The 13,513-nt window shown below is 34.5% G+C and overlaps 1 protein-coding gene across 1 annotated transcript in view; it reads right to left on the bottom strand.

Annotated features, from left to right (window-relative positions):
* Positions 1–607: 607 nt before the first annotated feature.
* LOC126889313 (transmembrane protease serine 11C-like) overlaps positions 608–13,513 on the bottom strand; it is a 77,661-nt gene continuing 64,755 nt past the window's right edge. The window contains exon 6 of the mRNA XM_050657539.1: positions 608–895. Coding sequence (XP_050513496.1) covers positions 734–895 — 162 coding nt within the window. The 3' untranslated portion in view covers positions 608–733. The remainder of the gene's footprint in view (positions 896–13,513) is intronic.

The following is a 13,513-nucleotide window of genomic DNA, read 5'->3' as shown; positions in this document are numbered from 1 at the left end:
ACACTTTAAATAAGTGGTAATGAGTTTTCCCCGAATTGTGCTTCATTTTTGGTTATTTCACGTTAAAGTATTCCATTTGGAATTTGACGAATATGAACCTATTTTTAATTAGCTATAACTCTGCTTCTACTAGGTATAAAAAAGTGATATATCCACCATTTTTTTTTAAATTTTTTACAGGCTATATTTTTGCTACGAATGCTTTTTCGACAAAATACTTACTATTTTAGTTATTTGCAAAAACCGTTTAAAAGCGTGGTTATTTTGTTGAAAAAATGAACATATTCACTGGCAAATAACTCGAAAAGTATTGACTTAGTGAAAAAACTCTATAGAACAAAAGTTACTTAAAATTAGTCAGTTTATCAATTTCCGGACTTACTTTAGACGAATACTTTTTCACCCCCAAGAGGGGGTGAAAAGCACCCCCGGGGAAAAAGCACATATCGGCACAATATCACTTTTTTCTTTGACATGTTAGCGATGTGTATGCCAAATTTCATGTTAATCCAAGCGGTTCTTTAAAATTTAGAAGTTTTGCAATGTTTTACCGTTAAAGAACGTACTACTAGTCGTGGGGACCGTTTATTGCGCCGATTCGAAACTCTTTCGTTACAGTATCTAGGTTTGTTTATTGATTTATTAATTATAGCACAAATACAATAGGTACATATTATCACTGAAAGAATAAATACTCAGTTTTTTTAATACTTTTGTGGTACTCTAACTATTTTTATGTTTTCGTATTGTTGGTAATCCAGTCTGCATAATAGACAGTGTTAACGTATACTCCGTATACTCCGGGTCGGCCGCAATTTTTACCCCATATCACCAGTCCAGCAAGACTAAGTGCACCGGAGGATGTAGGACAGACTAAAGGAGAACCACCATCTTGCTGTAACATATAATATTGCTGAATATGTTGATCGATAAAAAATGTCTTTATTCATAAATGCAACATTGAAATTGAGTGTTGAGTTAAAAATTACCCCAGGATTTTACTATGTCATGGATTTTTAGTAACATTTTAAAAGAAAATCGACTTTTTTCATTCATTTCAATGTTTTACCATTTTTGGTCATATTGTCAGAAGACCTTATCATCTAAGGGCGACAACTAACACAGCTAAGGAGGTAAAGTTACCTGAAGAAATGGAACGCCAAAAGGATACAAAATAAAAAATGTTGAGTAAGCGAGTAAGTACAACTAGGCATAAATTATAGACAAGGACAATCATTGGCAAAAACTCGCAAAGTGAATGTGAATACAAAATAAAATATACAGGGTGAGGCAAATAAAGGGCCTATTAGAAATATCTCGAGAACTAAAGGCAACATAATTATAAAAATTTGAATTAAGGGGTTTTGAAGTGTCATCTATTTAATGAAAATATTTTCATCTATTTGCTACTTCCGTTTATGCCGGAAGTTGCTTATAACTTCGTTTTTTTTAAATGGGACACCCTGTATATTTTTACATTTTTAGATTCTCTTCGATGTCTTCTATCTTAAAATATGAGGTTTTGTAATATTATACAGGGTATTGTAAAAGATAATTACGTGGTTTATTATTTTCTTAGCAACATTCACACCCTGTAGAATTGTAGTAGTTTGACATCTAAAACTCTACTTACGTTCAAATGATTTTTAGTATAGTCTACTATTGTTAAGAATCATTTGTATAGCTAAATTTTTAATTTTAGTATACAGGGTTGGTCGAAACTCGGAATGAGTATTTTCTGAGTTTTCTTAAATAAAACACCCTGTATTTTAGTATTGTAATGAAATGATATTTTATGGTACTTTTTTATTTCTTAAGCATTCCCTATACCCAACTGCTTTAATTTGTGCTTAATTGTTAAGCACACAATTGTGAAAAATTATTTGTGATCGAATATTTTCACGGCCAACCTAAAAAAATTTTACGTATTTTTTATTGCAATTAATGTTTACCTTGAATCACCAATAATTCACAAATTAAAGCAGTTAGGTATAGGGAATAATTATAAAATAAAAAAGTACCATGAAATATCATTTCATTACAATACTAAAATACAGGGTGTTTCATTTAAGAAAACTCAGAAAATATTCATTCCAGTTTCGACCAACCCTGTATACTAAAATTTCAAAAGTAGCTACAGTCGGAAAAATGAAAGAATACCCATGAACGAACATATAAAACACGCTGTATTTTCCTGTTACCGTGTCACAAAAAAAATTGCCCAGCGCAAGTACAAGTAATAATAATTATTACATGTACTTGCGCTGGCCAATTTTTTGTATGACACGGTGACAGTAAAATACAGCGTGTTTTATATGTTCGTTCATGGGTATTCTTTCATTTTCCCCACTGTATACTAATGATTCTTAACAATAGTAGACTATATCAAAAATCACTTGAACGTAAGCAGAGTTTTTAATGTCAAACTATTACAATCCTACAGGGTGTGAATGTTGCTACGAAATTAATAAAAAAAAACGTAAATATCTCTTAAAATACCCTGTATAATATTACAAAACCTCATATTTTAAGAAAGAAGATATTGAGGAGAATCCAAGAATGTAAAAATATGCAGGGTGTCCTATTTAAAAAAACTACGTTATAAGCAACTTCCATTATAACCGGAAGTTGCAAAGAGATGAAAATATTTCCGTTTAATATATCATCCTTCAAAACCCCCATTATTCAAATTTTCATGATTCTTCTGCATTTAGTTCTCGAGATATTTCTAATAGGCCAGTAATCTGGCTCACCCTATGTAGGTACCTAAAAAGATGGGGGCGTACGTATACACGTATTTCATAATACAGTCCGTACAATATAGGTACCGTTGGCATCTAAACATTCCGTATATGTATTTGGACCATAGGAGTTTTCTATTGGTTCGTTGAAGTACGCGGTAATATTTTAACCAATAGGCGGCGAGGTTCCAGATGCATATACGGAATGTTAGTCGGTCCCAAATTCATATACGGAATGTTAAATATCGTACGCCGAAAAAGATAAGGTTTTTTAGAGTCTTTTAAAAGGAGATTGATTTTTAAATACTTGTTACTGTATTATTAAATAAAAATAAAACAATTATAGTATTTCGAATGTTATTTGGTGCGAAATTCATATGCGGAATGTTAATTATTCGTAGACCAAAAAATGGAACTTTTTATTAATCAGTTAAAGGACACTGATTTTAGAATACCTATTTTATTAATGTATTATTAAAGAAAAATAAAACAATGATTAGGTACCTATTTGGTGCGAAATTCATAAATGGGATGGTATAGATTTGAGAGACATATTTCTTTATTTGACTAAGGTTTCGCTTTCTCAGAATTTTTAATGACTTGCACGTGTTGTTAAGTATGTTTAGATCTGTTTTAGCTGTGTTATAAGTGTGTGTGATTATATTCAGATGAATATAATCTTATAAAATGGTGCAAAGGTTTTAAAATTTTGATTACGGTTAAAAAAAGTTGTAGGTTATACTCACGTGATCTTACATGCTAACCACCAAAATATTTGTAATTATGTAATATATGTAAATAAAATTTGTAATATTAGGTATATTTTGATGGTTAGCATGGTAAGGTCACGTGAGTATAACCTACAACTTTTTTTAACCGTAGTCAAAATTTTAAAACCTGTGCATCATTGTATCAGGTTATATTCATTTTAGGAAGGCACTGATAATGATTGGTCAAGGTCAACCAATCGAAAACTAGTTCTGTGATGTAGCCCTTTTTGGGGATTTTAAATAAATACCTTTTATAAAGGACTTTATTCGTTTTTTTGTATTATTAAATAATTAAAGAGAAATAACACAATGCAATAGGAAATAAAACAAAATATATTTACAGAAATAATACAGTAACAAGTATTTTAAAATCAATCTCCTGTTACAAGACTCTAAAAATCTTATCTTTTTCGGTGTACGATATTTAACATTCCGTATATGAATTTAGGACCGACTAACATTCCGTATATGCGTTTGGGACCTCGCCGCCTATTGGTTAAAATATTACCGCGTGCTGCAACGAAGCAATAGAAAACTCCTATGGTCCAAATACATATACGGAATGTTTAGATGCGTACCGTTGCACATCATCCGCGTCATAGCATGTGCCGTGACATGATACCAACACGAAATATTAATTAAAGTCGTAGGTGTGTTCCTTTTTAGAATCGTTACACTGGAATTACAGCCACTAGACATGTTTTATTATATACGCGTAGAAATAATATTGCAAGATTTCTATTAATGTAAATTTAAATAAACGTACCCTAACTTGTTTCATTTAATTTGTATAAGTGTAAAATAAAGCGTTTTTATAAAGCACACTTGTTCGGATTACACTCTAACTGCGATCGAACATAGGTGACATTTTGGCAGAAATTGGTAACATTTATTGGACAGTTACGGTATTGACACGTCAGATTTGTTTTTATTCATTACTATAAGTATTTGTTTTATTATATTTCTTGTTTTTATTATTCACTTTGAACGTAAGATTATATAACTTAATTCTTGTTTTTTATTTCTAACGTTTTTATTTATTTACATTGAATATTAATTTGTTTTGTTGTATAATCCACTTCGCAATCAGTAGGTGATATATTTGATTCAAAATAAATTCAAGAATTGTTTGTAAATGGCAACAATGTCAACTTGAACCTCTGATGTAGATAATGACGTGCAACGGTATCTATATTGTACGGACTGTAGTTGGTATTCATCAGTGCGATGTAGCCAAGTTAGAAAAAGAGCATGGTAACTTGGAAAAAGATCACTACATGAGAAATGTTAACTTTGGTCATAATCTAAGAAGACCACGTCATGTAAGGGCCATAATTAACACAGAAAAGGAAGTAAAGCTACCTGAGGCAATTGAAAGGCAACACTTTATAAAATAAAAGATGTTGAGAAAGCCAGTATGTTGTCCTCAATTTTTTTATATATTTTCTTTTGTATTCACATTCACTTTGCGAGTTTTTGACAATCATTTTCCTTGCCTATAATTTACAGTTGTACTCGAAATTTAGAGTCCGTGAAAATTCGAAAAAAGGTGTTTAGTCCAGTTAATGTCCATTTTCCTGCATACATTTCTGAGTTTCCACCGATTTGCAACAACATTTGGCTATGGGTTCTACTTACCCTCAACTTCAAAGGTGACCCTATAGCCATATACCGTAGGGTTTTGTGACTTGGTGGGTAGGCGAGGATGAGTGCCACCCCTTCCCATGGGTAAATTTTTTTTATTAAAAGTAACACCGGGATTTATATTTTATAATAAATATATTAATCAATTTTAAGCAACTTTTGTCCTTATACTTTTTTTTCTGAAATTTTCTTAAATGATCCAAATTACAAATAAAAATCGTTCACAGGTTGAGTGATCATCCCTCAGTATTCTTGGATGTTAGCCAAACCTTTGGCAAGGTTTGGCATGATGGAATATTATACAAAATATCTAAAAGCTTTCCACTGTCCTTCTATCGACTGCTCGAATCATATCTTCATGACAGATAAATTATTGTTAAAGAGAATGATGAATACTCGCAAAAATTCCCAATCAACGCCGGATCCCACAAAGAAGTGTCCTGGATCCTACTCTATATGATTTATTCACATCATATATTCCTATGTTTCCACATACCCTCACAGGAACTTTTGCGGACGATCCCGTCATATTAGCAATTCACCAAGATCCAGTAGAAGCTTCCAACATCCTACAAAATGACTTAGCAAAGCCAGAAAAATGGATCAAAAAATGGAAAATTAAAATAAATGAGGCTAAATCCACCCACTTTAACTTTAGTACAAGAAAAGATCAGTGTCCATCACTATAAATAAATAACAAAATTATTGTTAAAAACGAATCTTCCAAATACCTCGGCATACATCTAGACTCTAAACTTACTTGGAAAGTGCATATAACAAAGAAGAGGAATCAAATCGACAAGAAAGTCAAAGAACTCTACTGGTTAATAGGTAGAAAATCAAAGCTAAGCTTGGAAAATAAACTATTGATGTACAACACCATAATCAAACCAATATGGGTGTATAGTAATAACTATAATAACTAATATGGCTATCATCCAAAGGAGCCAGTCAAAAATACTACGCATGATCACGATCACAAATGCGCCTTGATTCGTGTCGAATTTAACATGAAGATCTGATGGTTTCATTCATCACAGATATCATTAAAGATAGGTAACACAAACACCAAGAGAAAATGGAAATTAACCCCAATGCTGTCTTACAGCCGCTAGTACAACCAACAATTGCCCGAAGGTTAAAGAAACTATGGCCAGCTGACATGAAGACAACCTAAGACTCCTTCACTGGAAGGAATTCGTTCATGCCAATGGGGAGCCCAACTCCCAAGTCAACACGTTAACTTATACACTGATCAAAATGACAAAGGTGCCACTCATAAGATGTTCGTAGTTTTGAACTTCTTATAGTCCAGAAAGCCACTGCGCATCCGCTAGGAAAAATATTCTAATTCGGATTTTTTGCACAGTCTTACTCAAAAAGGACCCCTTTTAACAAATTTGCATGTTGCCAGGACCAAAAGTTGGTCAACAATTTTTTAAACGTTTTTTTTTGTTTTTTTCCTAAAATTATTTTTTGTGCATGGAAAAATTTTTTTTTAGGTTTTTTGGATCATTCCAAACAGAAAAGGTCTTTAGTGACTTTTCTTTAAAGTTGATAGTTTTTGACATATAAGCGATTAAAAATTGAAAAATTGCGAAATCGGCCATTTTTAACCCTCAAAAACTATGTGAAAAACTGAAAATTTGAATAATGCCAAGGTAGGTAGATATTATTTAAACATCTATTGATGAAATCCCAAAGAGTTTTTTGCAATACAATATTCAAAACTCCTTTGTTTTTTAATTGCTAATCAAGCGTGCGCGACACTATTTTCCACCGACAGTATGGTGCAAATGAAAGGAATAAATTCGTTATTTCGTAAACCGGCGACTTTAAGGAAAAAATCACGAAACAGGTCGATTTTTATTTTTAAGTTATGATATTGTGGCATATATAGTATACTAGTGACGTCATCCATCTGGGCGTGATGACGTAATCGATGATTTTTTTAAATGAGAATACGGATCGTGTGCTGGCTCATTTGAAAGGTTCTTCAATTCTCTATTCAGTAATATAAACATGTACATAATTATTTATACAGGGAGTCCAAAAAATTTTTATTAAATTAAATCATTTGGCAAATTGACAAAAAAATTAAATTATTGGACACCCTATATAAATAATTATGTAAATGTTTATATGACTGAATAGAGAATTGAAGTACCTTTCAAATGAGCTAGCACACGACCCCTATTCTCATTTAAAAAAATCATCGATTACGTCATCACGCCCAGATGGATGACGTCACTAGTGTACCATATATGTCACAATATCATAACTTAAAAATAAAAATCGACCAGCTTCGGTATTTTTCATTAAAGTCGCCGGTTTACGAAATAACGAATTTATTCCTTTCATTTGCACCATACTGCATACACATGCAACGCTGGAAAATAGTGTCGCGCACGCTTGATTAGCAATTAAAAAACAAAGGAGTTTTGAATATTGTATTGCAAAAAACTCTTCGGGATTTCATCAATAAATGTTTAAAGAATATCTACCTACCTTGGCAACATTCAAATTTTCAGTTTTTCACATAGTTTTTGAGGGTTAAATATGGCCGATTTCGCAATTTTTCAATTTTTAATCTCTTATATGTCAAAAAGTATCAACTTTAGAGAAAAGTCACTGAAGACCTTTTCTCTTTGGAATGATCCAAAAAAACTAAAACAAATTTGTTCCATGCAAAAAAATAATTTTAGGAAAAAAACAAAAAAAAAACGTTTAAAAAATTTTTGACCAACTTTTGGTCCTGGCAACATGCAAATTTGTTAAAAGGAGTTCTTTTTGAGTAAGATTGTGCAAAAAATCCGAATTAGAATATTTTTCCTAGCGGATGCGCAGTGGCTTTCTGGACTATTATTCTTTTTATGATTATATTATTTTTATTTAATTACAGTTAAGGCTTTTCGCTATAAACATAGCAAAGTTTTTCCAACTGTGTAAGTGTAAATTTTTTGGTGGAAAAAAATAAAAATTGATAATGTGAAAAATTTGATTTATTTTTTTAATAACAGAGTTACTAAAAATTATTTTAAAACAAAACTAGTAGCGTGTATGAGCTCCTCTAACTCGCCGAACTTCTGTACAACGTCCAAGCATGCTTTCAATCACATTTCTAGTTCTTGATCTAGTTGTTTCCATTCTTCCACGAGAACTTCTTCGACATGTTATAGGTCTCTTAGTGGCTGACGATTCTTCAAGCGCTTCCCGAGTGTATATCCCAAATGTGTTCGATGGACATCTGGACTCCACGCTGGCCATTTCATAAACTGACAGAAGGACAGAAATGCATGGAGAAAACTGAGGGAGACCTATATCTAGCAGTGGATAGATCCGGGTTTAATGATGATGATGATGATTCTGGCCACGTGCGGTCTCGCATTATCTTACTGAAGGATAAATTCTGGACCCATATTTTCAGAAAATGGGAAAACATGTAGTTCAAGGACTTCGTTTATGTACCGCTCTGCCATCATCGCCCCTTGCCGAATAACTACTAAGTCAGAACGGCCATTTAAAGTTATCCCACCCCAAACCATAATGGGACCTCCGCCAAAAGCCTGGGTTTCTTGAATTGTGGAATCCAAAAACCGCTCGCTTGGTCCTCTCCAGACTCTAACACGTCCATCAACATGATTTAAAATAAATCTGGACTCATGAGTAAACATCACGTTACTCCATTGTGCCCTGGTCCAATTAATGTGTTCTTCTGCAAACAATCGTCTGGCTCTATCGATGTGCAGGGGTCAAAAGAGGTACTCTACTTTCTTGAATTCAATCCATGTTCGTGAAGCTGATTACGTATAGTTTGAGTAGTTACTCTTGTACCCGTAGCTTCTACCAACTCATATTGTAGCGTTCAAGCAGTAATTTGACGGTCTCTGACGGACCATAATTGTAAAAGTCGATCCTGTCTAGCTGTAGTCGACCATGCACGATGCGTATAAAGGCGGAGATACATATCCGCGCCGTGTTAGCGCCGCGCGTTCGTGGCGCGGTTAATGTTCGTTAAAATTTTTCATTTTGACGAACCTTCCGCGATCCAGAGGAAACTTACGAACATTTGGTAATTGTAGATAATTAGTATTAAATGTGGGTGCCTACATTGGATCCGTTTTTCTCCGATCAGATCAGATCCGATATCGGCCGACGTCGGGAGTAGTTTCTCCTATTCTCATCGAGAAGTGTTTGGTTTCATTCCGATTGGTTGCAAGTTGAGTTGCAAGTTGGTTGCAAGTTAGTTGCAAGTTGGTTGCAAGTTGGTTGCAAGTTGGTTGCAAGTTGGTTGCAAGATGGTTGCAAGTTGGTTGCAAGTTGGGGGTTGCAAGCTAACATGTTTAAATATATCCACTACTCCATTACTAACAAATATTCAACTCAGGCGCCCCAAAACCAACAAACCCGTCCAAATACGTATTGCGAACCATCAAAGCATTTGTTGAAAAGCAGACACAGGGACGTAACTAGGGGGGGCACGCGGTGCATGAGCCCCGGGCACAGTATAAAGAGGGACAGTAGAACCACTCTCCGAAAAATTGGAAATAAAATCTGTAGTCGCGCAGGGCGACCGCGCAATGTTGGCAGTCGCTTTTGCCCCACTCTCGCATTGCTATTCGCATAGAAACGTACGGCTTTTAACAGGGAAAACCCGCATCCACCACTGGTGAATTACCAATTGCGTACTGCCGGTATTACTTCCTGAGATCAAAGCGCCGACAGAAGAGTGATTTTACTGTGGAACCTCTATATACTGTCCCCGGGCGCAAGTTGTTCGGGGCGCCAACACGGCCACAGATTTTTCTAATAAAAATTTATTTCTCATTATATTTATTATTTTTATTTGATTTAAGTCTAAGAAAATGCAAAGTGAAATGATGAATGCTATCTGACTATTTACGAATCATGTTTACGGTCCGGACGAAGTTGTACTGAAAACGGATGAACACTGTGTTATCTGTGGAATGAGCCACTAGGACGGCGCGACGTCAGAACACTTCATTCCCCTCCCGGCTCCCACCCACAGCTCCCCATCCCTCTCACCAAACATGCCACAAACACAACACATCGATGCTCGCTGGCGTGACCTTGACTAACTGCGTATGTTGTGCACTACTATTGTTGACAATAGTTCATACTTCATTATACACATCATCAGTGGTTCGGTTCATGTAAAGTGGTTGCGGAGCTGTTTCTTTGAGTGTTACTAGCAATATTATTTTCGTGTTTATGAATATTAGTCATGTCGAAAAAACTGTCTGGTGCGGAAAATCGCAAAAGAGCTAAAGAGAGAAAAAAGAAGCACATCAATCCTCATTCCTTAAATTTAGTAGGTGAAAATGCTGCTAGTATGTCAGGGGAGGTACAGTCATACTTTGGAACTCTTAACTGCTTGTACAATTTTTTTGCTTCCTCCACCAATAGATGGGAGGTTTTATTAAAACATGTCCCTCTATCTCTAAAACTACAAAGTAACACCAGATGGTCGACTAAGAGGGAAGCTGTACTAAGAGGGAAGTTATATACAAGCATCTAGGTAAAATTATAAATGCTTTAAATGACCTCAGAACCAGCCTAACTACCTCAGATGAAACAAAAACTGAAGCAACTAATCTTTTGAAAAATGTCAAGCAGTTTGAGTTTATAGTTCTATTCTGTTTTTGGTACAAGCAATTGACCCGCATTGACATTGTGAACAAGCTCTTACAAGTGGAGAATATCACCATAGATAGATCGACCAAACACATCAGTCGATTGGTCTCTGAACTAGACTCGGAAAGGGCAAACTATTTAAACGCTGCAATGAAAGAAGCCAAAGAAATGGCAACAAATCTTGGCCTTGATCCTCATTTCAAAGTAGTTCGAAAGAGAAGAAAAAAGCGCATGTTTGATGAGAATGCCGAAGATGAAGCACCTGAATTCTCAGAAGAGAAGGGATTTCAAGAGCAGCTATTAAAAATCGTCGATCGCATTCTTTGTGAACTCTGAGAAAGATTTAACTCTATTCAAAACGTAAATCATTTGTTTGGTTTTCTCAACGGAGCTAGCTTTGGAACAATGAGTGGGGATGACCTATAGGCTAAAGCAATCGAATTAGCCTCCACATATAAAGTAGGCTTGGACAAAGACGAATTGGCAACCGAAGTGGAAGTTTCAAATACCATGGTTTGTATTTAGTACCAAATATCCAAACAGCCAATTCGGTTGATGTTCTGAAATTTTTGTGTGTGAACAAAATGGAGGATGTATATCCAAACATAATGACTGCCTTACGAATCTTCTTGACAATTCCGGTTTCAGTGGCTTCGAATGAAAGAAGTTTTAGCAAACTTAAAATAATAAAAAAATATTTACGGAATTTGACAGGGCAACAGAGGCTGACAAACCTAGGGATTATTTCCATTGAGCACCAGGTAGCCTCAAAACTATGCTTCAGTGAGATTGTCAGTACATTTGCTGCAAGAAAAGCCCGAAAAGTTAAATTCTAAGAACAATAATTGTTATTTAATTTAATTAACCCTTAAACGCCCAACCTTTTTTAGGTTCCATGTACGCCCAAGGGTGGGTAAAAAATGTCCACCTCGAAAATAGCTAATATATTTATTGAGAGTTGTTGGAAATAGATTAAACTTAAGAATCTTATGCTTAATAAACACAGCATCTTCTAAAATATTAAAATAAACAATTTACAAACCTTACAACAACATTAAAATGTACGTCAAAATTAACATACCAGTAAAAGACAGTAATTCAGATTTGTCGATTTTCTTCACATTCTTCTTTCAGCCTCCTCATTGGCGGATAATTATGTCGATTATGTAATTATACATCGATAATTATATCGATTGTGTTCCTATCAACGAGAAATTATATAGAGACCTTTAGTAACAAGTTTTAGCAAGGGTGTACTTTTTATGCCCACCCATATTTAACTCAAGATATAATAATAATAATAATAATAATAATAATAATAATGACTTTATTGCTTTTTTTTCAAAACAAAAAAAAATACAAACTAGACAAACAGTAATAATTATAATAAAGCAAAAGGCGACGTTCGCTCTTAGATGATGTTCCTAGAAACACCAGCTAAGAAGCGCTCTTCCACGTAACCGCATATTACTTTTATTTTCAAAAATATCGATAGAACCAATTTAACATTCGATAGAAGGCTGTCTTTTTAACAATAAATAATTTTTGGAAAATTTGGAAACACGTAATAAATATGTTACAAGGGAATATGCATTAGGTGGACATTTTTTACCCACCCTTGGGCGTTTAAGGGTTAAATGTTTAAATCAATATTTTAGTTAAATTTTTTATAATTTTATCTAATACTTGATATACTTGTACATAATTTACTATCTTAAGTGTTTTAGTATAAATGATGTTGTTTTCAAATAAACTATTTGTTTTTGAAAATACGTATTCTATTATTTACCAAATATATTTAGGCCTATATACTTTGAACTTGAGGTTGAGTATTTTAAGATCAAGATAGTATTAATGTAGCGTGCCGATGAACACACCACACTTTTTAAGAGGAGTTATAAGGAATTAGTTTCAGTCCAATTGGTGGGGGGGGGGGGGGGGGCGCAAAATAGGTGTTTGCCCCGGGTGCTGAATAACCTAGTTACGTCCCTGAGCTGACTAAAGTTAGATCGTGGTGCGCCATGTGCGAGCCGTTTTTGTGCCACTTGAAAACACGTACTAATCTAACAAATATGCTGCGCGCGAGCGGCTCACACACCAAGCCGAGCGCATATGTATACTCGCCTTAAGGTGGTCTTCTAATACTCCATACATTTCATATCTGGTCCAGGCTCTATTTATAGAAGCACCAATAACATTTAACATTTATGCTATACGGCACCTTTAGTAACTTTTTGAATTAAAGTTTTTGCCCTATCAATTTTAATCTCTGTGAAATACACTCTGCGCCTTTATGGTCTTCCAAGCACATCAAAATCCATCATTAATTCTTAACAACTTTAACGTAAATATCGACAGAAATTCAATAACAGAATAAACGTGATTCCAAAATGTTATCAAGTTTTCCTTTTTTACTGAATACAAGAAAAACGAAGATAAGAAACTTGTTTTTCTTTTTTGTTTTTAAAAACTTTAAGTGTCTACTGGTTGGACCTACATTTTTAAGTTCCCACCTAATGCAGTCACACTCAATACCTAATACGGTGGTCGCCGTGAGTCACTAATTTCCTTATATGGTTATCAGCTGGGGACAGAAGTCACACTCAATTCCTAATACGGTTGTCGGCTTGTGGCACTAATTTCCTTATACGGCCAACAGCTTGGGACAGAGTCGATACGGACCTACTGGTGGTGCGGTGATGA

This window comes from Diabrotica virgifera, chromosome 8, assembly GCF_917563875.1.
Source record: "Diabrotica virgifera virgifera chromosome 8, PGI_DIABVI_V3a".
In the NCBI taxonomy this organism is placed as follows: domain Eukaryota; kingdom Metazoa; phylum Arthropoda; class Insecta; order Coleoptera; family Chrysomelidae; genus Diabrotica; species Diabrotica virgifera.
This window is presented reverse-complemented; position numbering and strand designations above follow the sequence as displayed.